Source organism: Micrasema longulum, unplaced genomic scaffold (assembly GCF_059751315.1).
Source record: "Micrasema longulum isolate JH-2025_06_02 unplaced genomic scaffold, ASM5975131v1 h1tg000287l, whole genome shotgun sequence".
NCBI lineage: Eukaryota > Metazoa > Arthropoda > Insecta > Trichoptera > Brachycentridae > Micrasema > Micrasema longulum.
In genome coordinates, this window is record NW_028277491.1 from 615,628 (window position 1) to 632,063 (window position 16,436).

General features: G+C 30.2%; 2 protein-coding genes across 7 annotated transcripts in view; both read left to right on the plus strand.

The window, feature by feature from the left end:
- LOC148282817 (phospholipid phosphatase 1-like) overlaps positions 1-3,504 on the plus strand; it is a 123,877-nt gene extending 120,373 nt beyond the window's left edge. For all 5 annotated transcript variants that reach the window (XM_088224496.1, XM_088224499.1, XM_088224497.1 and 2 more), the window contains 2 exons: positions 1,208-1,384; positions 2,499-3,504. In XM_088224496.1, the coding sequence (XP_088080622.1) occupies positions 1,208-1,384; positions 2,499-2,672 (351 nt within the window). In that variant the 3' untranslated portion in view covers positions 2,673-3,504. The remainder of the gene's footprint in view (positions 1-1,207; positions 1,385-2,498) is intronic.
- Positions 3,505-6,957: 3,453 nt separating this feature from the next.
- On the plus strand, positions 6,958-15,062 carry LOC148282818 (uncharacterized). 2 transcript variants are annotated; one of them, XM_088224495.1, is made up of 7 exons: positions 6,958-7,860; positions 8,057-8,155; positions 8,269-8,454; positions 9,859-10,046; positions 11,124-11,179; positions 11,376-11,483; positions 13,196-15,062. In XM_088224495.1, exons 1-6 carry the CDS (start codon positions 7,050-7,052, stop codon positions 11,377-11,379), a joined length of 1,344 nt encoding a protein of 447 aa, XP_088080621.1. In that variant the 5' UTR covers positions 6,958-7,049; the 3' UTR covers positions 11,380-11,483; positions 13,196-15,062. The 2 variants fall into 2 exon arrangements, 1 of the variants encoding a protein (XP_088080621.1); XR_015822017.1 differs by lacking the exon at positions 11,124-11,179.
- Positions 15,063-16,436: the final 1,374 nt, after the last annotated feature.

Sequence of the window (16,436 nt, forward strand, 5' to 3'; positions counted from 1 at the left end):
ATGCGAGAGGTCTCGGGTTTGATTCCCGACATGATCGACATAAAATATATATTTAAAAAGGTGATTTGACACTAGTATATTTCACAGTACCTGGACTGGCACCTGAAGCGTAAGACTGATCATCTTAGCTGCATGTAACAAAAATGATTAAGATACGCTGCAATTGGTGTACCAATGCCGTCCCCTATGCACCATTACGTGTAAGGGAATGATGATGGTGATGAGTGTTGTCATCGATATTAATTTCATAAAATATTAACGTAAGGGACCATTTTAGTAATTGCCCTGTGTAGTGGTTAGCACATTTGCTTACCATGCATGAGGTTCTGGGTTTGATTCCCGACACGATCAACATGAAATACTTTATTTTAAATGTGGTTTGTTACTGCAATATTTTATTTTCGCTGAACTAGCACCTGTGCTGGTATTCTGAATGGAATTTCCCCGTGAAGAGATCGCTTTGTTAGCGTGTATTTAGTACGTAAATACGTCTTAAAAAGGCGTTTTCTACCCGCGCTTTTGCGTTCAGAATACCACCCCTGGAGCGTAAGGCCAATTGTCTTACCTCTAGGTTACTGATAACCTAGATTGTTTCATTCATTGTAGATGCTATACTATACAGTGCCCTATTTACCATAGGGTGTGGATGTGGTGATGATGACTTTATTCATGGCTTTGTTTTCTAAATAATCTTTTTTTTTCTTCTTATCGTTTCTCTCCCGATGGCAGTTGGATATCATCGCAGCAATTCTGACTTTGTTTGCAGCTGCCGTGAACAAGGACTGAGTGCTGCAATGGAACTAGTCTCCCAAGTTCTTTATCTAAGAAATGCACCTTTTTCCTGCACTGCACCTTCTTTCAATCCTTCTTTGTAGAATGACATGTAATATACCATATTTTTCATCTCTGATCACATGCCCGAAGTACTCAAGTTTTCTTTTCTTTGCAGTATTCAGTACCTCTCTATCATTTTTTTTTATTTGTCGAAAAACTTCATCGTCTCAGACTCTGTCCACCCAGAAGGTTTTTAATATCTTGCTGTAGCACCACATTTTAAATGTTTTTTTTTTTTTTTAAGTAGTTGAGTGAGTGTCCAGGATTTATCGCCTTAAAATAGTACTGAGAAGACGTAACATGGTCCAAATTGGAGTCTATTAAAATATTTTTATATTGATACTTAATGACCTAAGTAATTTGTATTTTCTAGTGCTACCTTCAAGCCAGAGCCTGTTCTCTCCGTCCGAGGCTGGCAGGCCCAGCCCTCCAAGTGCTGGTGGTATCGTGGTCCCTGTTGTGTTCCCTGACTCGCATCTCCGACCACCGCCACCACTGGTGGGATGTACTAGCTGGTGCAGTGCTGGCAACTATTCTGGCCTACTATTCTGTAAGTTATCTAGTGGCAGAGCCTGCTCTCTCTGCCCGATTATTAATTCAGGATGCTTCCGTACCACTCATAAATACATCTGCTGTTCGGGATGTTTCGGAATCACTTTGGCTCTCGGTTATTATTAGCACTGTTCAATTTTGTAATGCCACAAAATCGCCCTTGATTAGCGCCTTCTAAACATCACTCAATATAAACATTCTCGTTTTCATTGTAGTATCTCAGCTACACCATAAATGTCTTATAAAAGAATTTGGTTGGTTTCGGTTATTACTAGAATTTCCAAAATAAACCATCTAGCCACGTGATATCTGACAGAGAATGGCCCATTTCACATTTATGTATCTTCCAAATCCACATGGTACGGTAAAATAAGGGTTGATTGACATTTATTATATTATTTTGTATCTACTAAAAATTTATTTAGCACTTACTATCGGGTAAAAATACTGCAAAAGGTAATCGAGTGGAGATTAGGCGGCCTCATGTGTACTGTTTATTGCGTTTGCCTGGCATTATATGTTATTTTATAGTCCCTTGTGGATTTTTGCCAAGGTGTGAAATGAGTCAATCATGTGATATCACACAGAGAGCTTGTGGTTTGCATGTGTACAGCAGTCAAATCTCCGTGAATGTACTTTAGACATAATCATATCAGGCTTTTTTTTATGAATTTGAATTTATGAAATACTGTCAATTATTAGTAGAATAAACTAATTTGAATTTTGAATTCCCGCAAAAATGGTCATTGCATTGGGCCACACCCCTAATACGTCATGATTCATGTTGATTTTAAACTTTGTAACCGTTAAATTTTTTATAGAACAGGAAACTTGACGTTACAAATATCAATGCCAAACATGTCGCGTTTTTCTAGGGACATATTTTTTTATAATTTATTTTTTAAAGTAATGTATGAACACATTTCTCCACAATCATCTTGATTTTGAAAATACAATTAAGTTTTCCAAATCCATTTCGTATGTTTTTATCGGGATTCGCAGTATGTGATATTTCTCTATTATACTACGATATCTATATGAAGTAGGCACCTACTCCCAACTCGGATAATATCAGATGAATTTTTCTTAAATTATGTTGTTTTTAATTTCAGGTAGTTGTGTTGTGCAAACATTTCGTCTGTGATAATCCTCAACTTTCACGGAGCACCACATCCAACGGGGACAGTGGACGCTCACTAGACAACCACAATTCTGTGCGGAGACTGATTTCCACTTCCAGTATCAAGCAAGAAGATCTAGACTCAGATCTGCCACCTGTTACATAATCATATACGTACTTCGAGCTTTAATATAATATATTGTGTTCTTCTTTTTTTACCCTAGTGTCCTAAGTACAAAGTTTCATGTAGGCTCGGTTATTAAGACAAAATAATTGTTTTCCAAATTGATATTTATTTTGTAAAGTAAATTGAAGAAAATTAACGGAACGCTGTATTACAGCTACATTAGTAGAATGGTAACAATCTTGGGTTATAAATTATTGGTTTGGAAAAACAGTAAATTGAATGGAAATGAGTTGACACCAAAAAAATATCATTGAAATCTGTCAAAAATATTTGTACATCCATTACTTATAGATCTCACTTATAGAAGTCACTCTTTTAATTTTCTTGCTGATTTTATTCTACAAACCTTGAAGAACAAATTTTATCACCGAATAAATTAAATCTGAAATCACCATCACATAACTACATATGGAATCTCTTTTTTTTATTGTTGAATAATTGAGCCATACTAATAATGTTGCCTCCTCCTAATTGGAGTCATCAGCAAACATACATAATGTTTACCATATAATTTAAAATTGCATCATTTAATTTCGATAAAACTTCATATATAGGTACCTATACACATTTTCTAATTCCAATTTTTGTATAATTGTTTTTTAGGAATGCTACAATTATAATTGGATTCGTTCCCCATATTTTTATGTCGGGAATTTCAATCAATGTTTGTTTACTTTTAATATTTTGATAATCTTATCCGTTAACTTTTTAACTAGAAGAAAAAAGTTTGTGATGTCACAATGAATTTCTCATTACGTTACATCTTTTGTCAAATCTGTCGCTGAATATATCAAATGGAAAAAAAAACAAATAGTCAAAACCAGCAGGAATTGAGAAACAAAATATTACTTTCTAAATTTGATAGCATGTTTAGTTTGTAATCACTAAAATTCCTCATTATTCTACTAGCAATATGATTTTTTCGTTATTCATTCATTATTTTGTTGAAATATGTATTTGTTATTCGTCAACATTATGTAATATAATTAAACATCATTTTATAATTAAAATTTAATTTAATTGAATTATTTATAATAATTAATTGGACTGTAAATAATATTATTAGTAAGAATAATTATTTTATAGATGAATTTAGTTATGTTCAATTAATATTAAATCATTTAATTTATTTGTATGAATTGTGGACCAATTTTAATTCATGAATATTTGTTTTGATAAAAAATTAGATAACCTTCATTAAAAGTTGGATGTCTCTAACAACTATCAATTAATATAATGTGTTTATTAATGTTTTGGATTTTTTAATATTATTTTTTTTTTCCCTTGAATCCGCTTGCTAAAACTTCATTGCTGAAATGGTGCAGTGTTGTCTTTACGATTTATCAAATTGAAGGAAAGAGTTAATGAAGTATTTTCAGAAAGCCAAGTAAGAAAAAGTAGTTCTGTATTACAATACCAATAGTATTTTAGTTGTCTCATTTCATTTCATACTATCTATAAAATTCAATTATATTTTTATAACAATAAGGTAAAGTGCTTCAATATCCAGTTGAAAGATGTCCATTAGAGGGTGTTAGCGCTAATTGGTCAAATAAATAAGCAGAAGTGTACTGAATATTTTACTACATAAAAAAATATGTTTCATTACTGAACCACAATGGAATTATTTAAAGAATCAAAAATTAAAATTGATTTTTTAAAATACCTACATGTATATGGTACTTGCCTTAATAAAAAAATTATAATAATGTGGATCAAATCCAGTAATCGTCTACATAAAATTGCACATATTCAAAATATTGTTAATTATATAGGTGTATTGTTTGTTGATATTTTACATAAATATGTATTGAAACAAGAATCAATGACTACGTATTAAATAAATTATTTGCATAAGAAAAAAATATGACCACTCGGGACTCAATTTGTTAAAAAAATAAATGTCAATATTGAGTGCTTAGCATTAAATCATAAGTTTATTCTTAAATAAATATTTCAAATGTAAAAACTTATTTTTTGTTTTTTGTAAAAAAAAAATTGGCAGCTTGTAATTTTGTTATAAATACAATTGTATATGTATGAATATTATAAAAAATGAGTTGATAATAATGTTCATTTTTTTTTAATGTACACAAAATTGTGCTGTGATGTGAAAAATGAACTATTCAATTCTGAAAACCATTACCTAAAAATATTTATAAATACTATGAATTCCTTTATTGTTGAATAATATTTTATTGGTTCCTACTAAAAACATTAAGTGTGAATTTGTCATTTTTAACTATTAATTTTCTAACATTTGGCAACTCATAATACCATGAAGATAAATTAAATAACCGGTCTGCACTTTTTACTTTAGTATTTTGCGGATTAATTGAAGGTATTAAAAAATAACAACAGAAAAATAGCGGAAAATGGCAAATTTGCACTGACAGTAATTTTCTTAGGGGTCATATATTTATAATATTATTACAATGTAAAGCTTAGAATTTAATTTATTATAAGGTTAAATATATACATATAGTAGCCGGCAGTAAGTAACAGACATCGGGCTCAAGAAGGAGACTGTGTCGACCATAATCGACTAACTTCTGCTTTGTAGAGTGTCCTCTCTGTCGCACGAGTCGGCAAGGATGGATGACAAAGACGACACTACAAAGCTGAATTTAGCTGATTATGGCTAACAGTCTCTTACATAAGCCCGATGTTTGTTATTTATCGCCGGCAACCGTACATATGTTTAGTAAAATATATAAATAATTATTTTATTTAATTAATACTTTTTTTTTTTAAATTGTCTCCATGCACAAAAATGTGATATTTTATAAATGTCACAAGTTTTGAGCCATTGTATGTCTGAAGTGAAGTATTTGATAGAAGGACAATACTGGTTATAAAATTTCTTAATTAATTAAGTATAATATAACAATCGTTACATATCTTTGTCCAATATAAAGTGAGCTTGAGCATTATGCTTTCCAGTCTTCCTTATTCATATTAATTTTTACATATATTATTATTTATATAAAATTATTCAGTATTTTGGAGGAATTTATTATAAATAACACGAAACTGTAATAGATCAAAAAACCTTGAAGCTAAAGGTGTCTGGATCCTTTGTTGTACATTTCAAAAATTCAACTCAAATTAGTATTGTTATCCAATTGATATTAGTGATTATAATGACTTTTTGACATTGCGTATTTTTACTAGAAATTTCAAATGACATGAGGACAAAATCACCACAAGAGACTTGTGTACCAATTTACAAAAAAAAACTATTCCTTTTGTTAAATCTGATGTTTGTGAATTTGTAAAGAAATTATTCAAAATTTCAACTTTTTTCGAGAAATTTATGACTTTTAAATTTTTTTTAAATTCAGTGATGAAGTTCAGCGCTACCGGAAATTATATATAAAAAATGTTTTCTATCACGTTGTAAAAATTAAAGGATTTATTTGTATCGCGAAGTTTCTCAAAAATGTATGAAAATTATAACAAAAATGAGCTAGGTCACAAGTGCAAACGAATCAACCAATGATAGAGTGTTGCGAAAGATTTCCGGTTTACGGGAAGCCAACTCACCAATCAGCAGAGCTCAATGAAGAGAACTTGTGACGTCACAGGTGGAGTGATTTCAAAATTACAAAACTTTAAACAAATCATCGCGCTGATAATAACGATATGTAATTTATTTATTATCAAATTTGGCTTTGTTTGATAACAAATAAAACAGCACTGAACTTCCTTACTGCTCTTCTGAAATATTGTCAATTTTTTTATTAAACTAATTTAAATTTCAAGCTAAATAAAAAAATCTTTCGCTTTATATTAATAGTACAATTCTTAGGTAGGACAATTTTTGGAAATACATCATATTTTTTACGATCAAATAAAATATGCCATTCTTCTACAGGCAAATTACATGTCAAAAGCAAACAATATCCTATCGATTCCTCTAGCTTCGAGGTATTTTAATTATTTTTTGTAGATTAAAAACATTCCGACGTAACAATGATCTGCACAAAATGAAAACTATAAAATATTCCCTTATGTGTATTTCTCATTTCATAAATCTTGTAAGTACATAATGTCATGTATTATTTTCACTAGCACTTTATTGATTTTCATATTTTTAAAGTATTAAAAAAATATTTAATTTAAAAACTTTTATTTAATATGATAAATATTTTCTGTGAAATTTTATAATAAAATCCCTACGCAAATAATCTTTTTTTTATTTCATCAATTTTGAAATTGGAATTTTTGGCAATACTGTTTTTTCATAAAATTAATGCTGATCATTATCAGTTAAATCTGACAGTTCAGTTTTTGTAAAACAAAACTACAATAAGCGCAGCTTTCTATTACCACAGTTTTAATTTGTAATAAAAAATGTCTGGTCCTCTTAGTACGGTAATATCTTCAGAGTCGTTCAGTTCAGAAATATCCGGTTCCCTCGATTCACAAAAGTTTAGCTCGCTTGATACAGAAATGCCTGAGCTTGGTCCGCTGAATACAGAAATAACCATCCCACTTCATGCTGTAAAGTCTAGTTCAAATAATATTTTCAGCTCTAACTTTACAAAATCGCTATCTGCCTCAAAAACTACATTAATATCTGACTCAATTGATATAGTGACGTCTAATTCGCTTACTCCGATTCTAAACCGGCACGATGAGTTCCTCGCTAATCGACACATGGCAAGGAATATTTTAGGTAGCCTTTTGATAAAATCTTTTGAAGTCAGTGGGGTTCTGGATGAATTGAAAGAGTTTCAACGAGCCTATTCGCATACTCCCGAGTTAATTTTGCTTTCACTTTTTGTCGATAATCTCCCCTATGAAGAAATTACCAAAAATAACATTCTAGAAGAATACAAAATATACGGAGATACCAGTTTATTAGATTTTAAAACTACCGCTACATGTGCCACAAAATTTCTTTCAAACTTATTGAACGAGTCGGTACACATCGCCAACTGTATTGAATCAGTCCAGAATTGTACACTCGCAGAAAAGTTGAGTAAAATTAAGGAGACGGTGCAATTACCTTCAAACGAATTATCCAGTAAGATCAAAAAAAATCTCGCTTATCAAATGTTTGGTAACACCAGCATAAATATTCTTTCTGGGCGGGAGACATTTGCAAATAACTTTATCAATAATATACTTTCTGAAGCAGTTTCGCAGGTCCAAAATAAAGGTTTGTATTATTATTTTTTTAAATTACAAGCATTTGGTTAGAATTTTTTTAAAAGCTCCAGTGTTGCTATGTCAATCTTAATTTGTTGTTTTTCTAAAATTCATCACGTTTTGAGCTCTTCAGAAATATGTATTTTAATTTTCATGTATGCGATGCTTTATGAACCTTAATTAATGAAAACAATGAAAAATTTCAGAAGGAATTTTTGAACCTGCAGTGAAATCAATTTCTTCTTTTTATCAAAACGATACATTACCTTGTGAGTCAATAGAAGGAAATGATACAAATAATTCCGGTAATTTGTTTTACACTCATCAAATCAAACATAAATATTTGCCTCATGCATTAACATATTAATACACTATGTCCAATGACCGCATGTATTTTGTACTTGTTATTAACTTTCAGAATATTTAGAAGCTGTTTTGGAGCCAAATTTTGAGGCAATTTTAAAAGACAGCAATTCTTCACCGCCGGATATGGAAATAAATTCAGCGACAAAGCATGTGGAAGATAATTCACAATCTCTCACTTTTATTGATAATTCTCTATCTGTTGTGAAGAAATCCAAATCTCTTCAAGACTCAGCAGAATGTAAATATTTATGAACATATCAAGCGAAATAATTTAATTTTACATATTTCAATGTTTACATAAGGTTGTAGCATGATCCCATAGACATGAAAAGATGTCTGTTCTAGGGGAACTGCTTTACGAACAAAACCAATTGTAAGTGTAGGCACACATTAAATATTTGGTATATCTGGGGTTTATGCTAAAACTGCCTATGTGCCTATTTTTACAGGATAACGAAAAAAATATATTTGAAAGCTTAACTAATTTACACCTTTAAATGTACTAAAATTAATTATCCATAAACTGTTGCCTCTGAAAAACTCTTAAGTCTGATTCCTCATCAATTAAAATTACTTTGTGGTGTCTGTCCTCATATTGTGACTGTAGTCAATAGCGATCTCCTGTGATGGTTTTGTTGGGTTTGATAAGCTCATAATTCATAATACACTACACCCAGCTTGATCATGGTGCAGAGCAGAGATGATGATGTTTGAAGCACTTCAGCGGAATAATATGAACTGTCATTTCAAGCCGAATGGTGGAACTTTTTAATGAAATTGGCTGTAGTTAAGATAACACCATCTGTCGGGAGGGGAAGTACCTATTTCATTTTTAGTATATCTATTAAATAATTATTTTATTACATATTGCTAATATATTATATTGAGAATAGGTGTATTTACTTCGGCAATGTGTCTTTGTGAAAATGACGATGAGACATTAGATCATCTGTTCTTTGACTGTCCCCTCTATGACAGAAGCGAATTCCTTCAAAATATTTGTGAAGAATATAATACGTTCCCTCTTAACGTAAAATTTTTACTCGCCCAGAATGACTTGGATATTTATTTACTTCTGACTAAATTCTTAAGGACAAATAATAAAAATATTTGAATTTATTCAATATTATTTACCAAATTTAAATAATAAGTCTAATTGAATGTTCCTCTTTACTTTTGGCCCAAAATTTCATGTTATGTTTACGTTTAATTTAGATGGTAATAATGTTTTATTGTCACATAACTCTTTCATGCTGATTTTAACTACCTCACATTATATAATATTTTTTCATAGGTATAGTTTTGTTTTGACGGTCATTGAAGCGTATATTCTTCAAATTTCTTATTCTTGTTTCTAAGAGCCAAAATCACTCGCAAGCGAGTGGAGGCGTGAAAAAAATAAAATATCTTTACATCATATTAGATATTTGCACTTCTGAGATTCATTGGTCAATCCAGTTTATGCAAAACAATTGCCTCTTCATTTCTCTGAAGAATTAATATTACTACTTGAGATACAATTATTAGAAAAAAAAAATTTTTTTCGCCTTTTGTAAAAGGCATCTAGTAATAGTTCTACATTATCTCCGAAAGGCATGACGAATTATTGATTAATATTATCCTCTTTTTATATTTCCTGTAGGTATGGCGACACCCCAAGATAGCAGTGACTCAATTATATTACCTACTATTCGAAATTTCAATTTAGTCAAAGGTCAACTGTTGATTGAAAATATTGTAAAAAGATGGTCCTATGACAAAGAATGGATGTATTTTATTCAGTATATTGAATATTCTTATGACAAATGTTGTGAATATCATAATTATGAGGTAAAATAATATTTTTATCAATACTTTGAGGGGTCTAGAATTATAGCCTTTCTTCTCTTTCTTATGGTGCCTTTCCACATTGGAGGTTGGCAATTTTTATTTTATTGGCAGCCGCTTTGAATAAGGATTTGGGAAAATCACTCTATGATTATTAATTATGAAGATCGCTACAGATTACAGCAATACAATGGGCCGGGTCGTAGGTACACGTTTCGAGAATTGCAAGCCCAAACTGATACCATCTGTTACACGTTTGTTAAACCAAAAACCAAACTAAAATTAGGAATGCTTTTGTTTTATGCAATAGAGCTAAAGGGTTCTCGAGTGAATTATTACTCTGAGGTGGAACCACTCTCATTGTATCTTTTTCTCTATGTACCATAACTGTAAAATCCCTCTAGGCATTTATATAAATAGATTGGTTTTATGGTTTTAATTCAGTCATAGCCCATATTGACCAGAAATATATTAACATATTTTTTAAATGTTACATAAGTTTAGTATTACTCAAGTACTCAGTCAAATCTTATTTTGTATTTTTAAATTAGTGCAAACCAAAATGATGCAAATACCTACCGACAAATCTTTTTAATTTTTTTTAATAGATGTCATAGGAACATTCTTTGAAGTGTGACTGAAGTCTCACATAGATAAATGCCAGTATTTAGGAAATTTAATCTCTATGCAGAGAATAATTTAAAGGCATTAAGTCTAACATCATCTTATACTGTCTCATTCTACCAAGACCATTAACATATTGATAGATAGACGCGCCCAATAGAGTAAAATATTTTTAAAAGTAGTGATACGAAAACGTACCCATACCCATAGTTACTAAGTTTGTTTATTTATACCAGGGCCGCGATTATGAACGCTATCTCCATCGGTACATATCGAAACAGTATAAACTAATATAGATATTTATGTACGAAAATGTGTATATTTGTATGAAAATTCAAAGTATCTTCGCCGGTAACCTGTAATTGAACATGTTTAGAAAAAAAATTGTCAACATATTATATTTTTCATACAGAAAACTTAATTTTACTTGGCAGATAAATTTTAACTTCCTTTTAGAATACGGGCCCAGGGCTGCATTCAACGACCATGCATAGGATACCAAAAATTGGAGGGTAATAATTTTTGGTACATAAAAAAAAATATTTTCATGAACAATCGACATTCGTTTTTGGTGGATCCCAATCAGATTGATGAATCCCTGGAATGAAGGGATGCCTTAAATTCCTTATAATTTCCACCCATTTGTTTTTTTCACTGGATTTTAGGGAATGCAAAAATAATATTAACTCACATTTATTATATTTTTAGGTAATCTTTAGTTTACCTACTCCAAGTTACCCCATTCCTCAAGCTACAGCTAGCATTTTTTTTACAATCATGGTTAACAAAATGCAAGATGAAGATTATCCTATTAAGGTGAACTACTATGCAAACTTTCTATCAACGTTCCTTCCAAAGTTTTAAGAAATAACCCTCTTCTTCACATACCCCTTGTTTCATCTAATTATAGTCAAAAATCATATTTATGGCGAACTTTTAATAATTTTAATGTAATAAATAAATCATTTAACAAAGATTTATTTGCAAATAATCTTAATGACGTACGGCGTTTGCTTTCGAAATGATTCCTAGTATTTTTTCATTTCTTTTGAATTTACATTAAATTACTATTCATTTTATGTTCGAGAATCTTTTTTAACTTACTGTGATGCTACTTGTGAAAACCTGTAATTGGCTTATTTGTTATTTGTTTTGTTATATATATATATATATATAAGATAAGTATAGCTGTTGGTTATCCTAATAAATAAAATAAAATAAAATAAATAAATATATATTTTTTAAATAGAAAATGCATAGGTACTATGCTGTATCTTTTGAGTACCTACTTACACTGTATTTTTTTTATAAAAGAAATATTTGCATTCTTATGATTTACCTAAATTTTTAAACTTAGACTCCATATTCAATAAGTTGTAAACAACTTACTATTACAAAATGGGAATCAAGTTGTGGTAGAATAAAATTTGAACCTCGGGCTTCTGATCCGTGAGTCTGGGGCACTAGTCACGAGACCACATCCCGGCTCTAAAACTATATATTTTTATACCCATTCAACTTTTTAAATATTATACTTTTCTTAGAATAAATCAGAAATATATAAGTGGGTACGATTTTTGACAACTAAAGCATTGCGTGGTATGAAACAAAAATTAGGCGCTGAAAATCAATGGGATATCAATTATTAAATCATATGCACAATAAATGTAAGTTAACATATAAATTTAACCAAGACAAAAAAAATATATTAGTAATTCTAGAAAACAATAAATCATACAAAACAACACAAAAATGACTATAAAATGTGTTATCTATATGTATATATATGTGTAACACAATACTTTTTTTTTATTTTTTACATTATATTTAAGTATTTATATTCGATTAAATATGTATTTTTGTAAGGAAAAAAGCACTGCATGTCGTGTATAATTATACATATCTGTTAAATAAATAAATAAATATATCGGTGAATGTTGATGGATGCAGAAAACGAGGAAGACCGAGAAAGACATGGCACGATCAAGTCCATAAAATACTTGAAGATGGACATGTCAAGAGTAGGAATAATCGGCATGCGTGTATGAAAAGGTGTATGAATGTAGAGGAAGCGAGGTCTGTGTGCAAAGACGGAGTGATGTGGCGTTGTAGCCTCTCTGCCTACCCCTATGAGGAAACGGCCTGATGATTTGTTTTGTTTTATATCTATACTATGAAATTTCAATGAATATTAACATCACAATATCATTTATTATGTACAAAGTAATTTGCCAATCAAAATATCTTGAATATGGTATTGTTGTAAGTATGCTATCCCATGTACTATGCCAGATACATTTCTGGGGTGATATTCCAAACGCTCTCGCGGCCGTAAAAAAATAAATTATCTTGCGTATTTTGTTAAGTGTTTTCTGCGGCCGCGTAAGCGGTTCAGAATAGCACAGCTGAAATACTTCACATTGTCTACCTGCATCAAATGTATTCTGGCTGTATTTTTGTAAGATTGACTTTTTTTCTTTGTAAGATTGACTTTTTCAAGTAATATAAGGTAATTATTTTTATTACAGATTACATATAATTTAGAAGGATCGTGTTATGTCCACTGTGCAGAAGAGAATAATTTCAACCAAGATTGGCTGTATACAATATTATGTAATAAAATATCATTTTTCAAGAGGATTACCAATATGAATACAATATAATAACTAGATAATTTTTAATTTCAAATATAGATTGTGCGTAATTATAAGATTTCATCAACATAAAAGAGGTTAACATAAATACCATAGCAAATACGCTATTTACCCAAAAAATGATTGCCCCCTGCGAGGGGCGTATGATTTTTTGGGGGATCGTCACTTAAAGATCTATGTTTTCACTTCTGGTAAATTTCATTTTGGATACCTTACCAAATTTAAAATGCACCTTTTCAAATAAATATTTTATGCCAAACATTTCAGGAATCGTACCAGAGACCTCTTGCACTCTCGCTTTCTAGGTAATCGGGTAATAACATTTGGCCAAGAGCCAAACGGAAAGAAATATACTCATAAATAAATACGTTGATCAATTAAGAATATTTTTTTTGTGATTTAGAAGATATTAGATAGAAAAAAAGCATGTGCGGGTGAAGCCAAAAATCAGCATTTAAGTATTCAATCAATTTAATTCGTCCAAACGCTCTCGCGGCTGTAGAAAAAAGCTTTTATATCGCGTATATACGAAATACGCGCTATAAATGTGCATTCAACGGCCGTGATTCAAAATAGCAGCAACACAATACCGCGATTGATCTTGAAGGCCTTTTGCATGATGATTCTTGTACGTATTTTCAGTTTGACAATACAGATTTAATAAAATTTGTGTATGTACATGTGTATTAAATGGGTCTAGTAAAATATAATTTTAAAATTAAATGTATAGTGTAATTATGTATTCGTAATATATCATTTATTTATACATAATTATTATATGGAATAAGACATTTTAAGTAACGCATATCGAAAAAGTAAGACACGTAGATAGGTACATAAATTATGGAGCTATTTATGTTGAAATATCGACGTATTTTCTTTTTGAAAATTCACCGTTCAAAATTCAGTCCATTTAAAACACCGACAAGAGCACAGTTTAGATGTTTTTTTTTAATCGGCATACGTTTAAATTATAAGGGGTTAAGTGACTATACCATTTATTTATTAAGATAAATTAAAATATTAATCGTCATTTATTTCAGATATTACTTTCTTCTTTGGCGGATATTTTTCAGACTAAATTTCATACGATTTAGGGGTGAAACTAAAAATAAACTACTCGTATTTTTATACATTTATAAATGAATTATTGAGCATAAATTTACATACCTTTTCAAAAAATTTCAAAGTCATTTTCCTTAAAAAACTTTTAATATATCGAATGCACATTTTTTCTTATACCTAGCATGCGTCTTTCTCTACAGAAATTTTAATTTAAAACTCCTGATTCCTTAACCAAAAATCGGTATCATAGTTTGCTAGTGAAAACTCTCGGTGGAAGTTTATTGTAATTTGTTGTAGATATAAATGATGAGCGATACTCAAATCCGCAAATTTGGAATATCCAGTGATCGGTTTCATCGCTTTCGCAATATCTACTAACATCAAAGATACATGATTCTAAATGGTATAATAGAGATTTAATTCAATTGTCTGAAGGACCTTTTTGCAAAGTGATATGGGTTAATTAATATAAAAGTTTATGGAATGTTATTTTGATGAGTTTAAACCTCTAGTCTTTTTTTTTAAATTTACAACATTCATAATAGATTGAGATTTTTTACTGACTTTTCTTAGTAGAACTGCATTTTAATTATAATAGTAAAAATATGAATTTAGTTTTATTTCACTTTTATTTATAATTTTTACTAATGACTGGGTTTCATCGACGTAATCGACACACCAGTCGTATTTTGATTTTTATAATTAAACATTTATAAATAATAATAAAAAAATCAAAAACGAGATCATTGACCCACTGATATTTTTTTCCATAATTTTTTGCATGTAAAGATTTTAGTTGAACAATAATTAACTGCTTTTTATTTAATTGGTCAATGGATTAAATTACTACCAGGAAATAAGCCTGTTCATACTCGTATATAAATAAATTTGTATTAAAACATAAATAAATATGTTTTTTTCTATTTCCACGTTTTATGTACTATTTTATAATATAAACATTTTAGAATATCTAATTTACGTAGGTTCTTTAGTCGGTAAGCCTGCATTGATTTATTTATTTTATTTTCTTATAAACCAAAATATTGCACTTCAGATTGTACAATTATAACTTTTTTTTTTTAAAGGAATAACCCGCTAAGCCTCTATTTTGAGGCTTGTCAGCAGGTGGGATAGAGGGGATATGGAAGAAGGTAATGAAAAATACACCTTAATTTTCAATGTTATATTATATTATATAATATGGTATTGTCATGGTTATTTTTTTTGTATGTAAATAATGTACTAATAACGCGTTCATTTCCCCCTACAGAGCGTTTAGTATCGTATTGCTGGTCTCGAAATTTCGATACCAGCACTCAAGAGTCTCGACATTGAAAATGTCTCGAGTCTCTCGAAATTTCGATACCAGCACTCAAGAGTCTCGACATTGAAAATGTCTCAAGACTCTCGAAATTTCGAAAGTCTCAAATGGAAGCCCCCAGTTATCAATATATATATATTTTTTAGTGATCCCGTGTAAGTTGGATTCTTTCACACGTTTCGGCTACGATTTCAGGAGTCATCTTCAGGGTAAACTGTGTGTTTTGTAGAAAATAGCAATAGTAGCAATAGCGGAAGGCTTTATAGTCACAGGATATAATATTTTCGCCTTCAAATCTAAGAATTTACATAAACATATAAATTACAGTGCTTGTGCAATAAAATTATTTGTATAATAAAAAAGGCAATTGAAATACAAAATGAATGAATAAATATTATGAAATGGAAAAAAAAAATATGAAGACAAAAAATATCAAAATTCAAAGAAAAGGTTAAGAAATACAATGTGTTAAATAACTTACAAATGAAATATATAAAAGAATATGTTTACCTGTGCCCTATTTCAAGATTAAAAATATAAAAAATATAATATTTATATTGTATATACAAACACCCAAATAACATAAACAACGACGACGGGCTGAAAATAAACTCAACATGGTTCCCGCCACTACACATTAAAAAATGACAAGAAATGTGCCTACTGCCGACTGCGACACGGCCCAAATTACTAGTATATAAACACATTTTTTAAGATAAAATACACAGT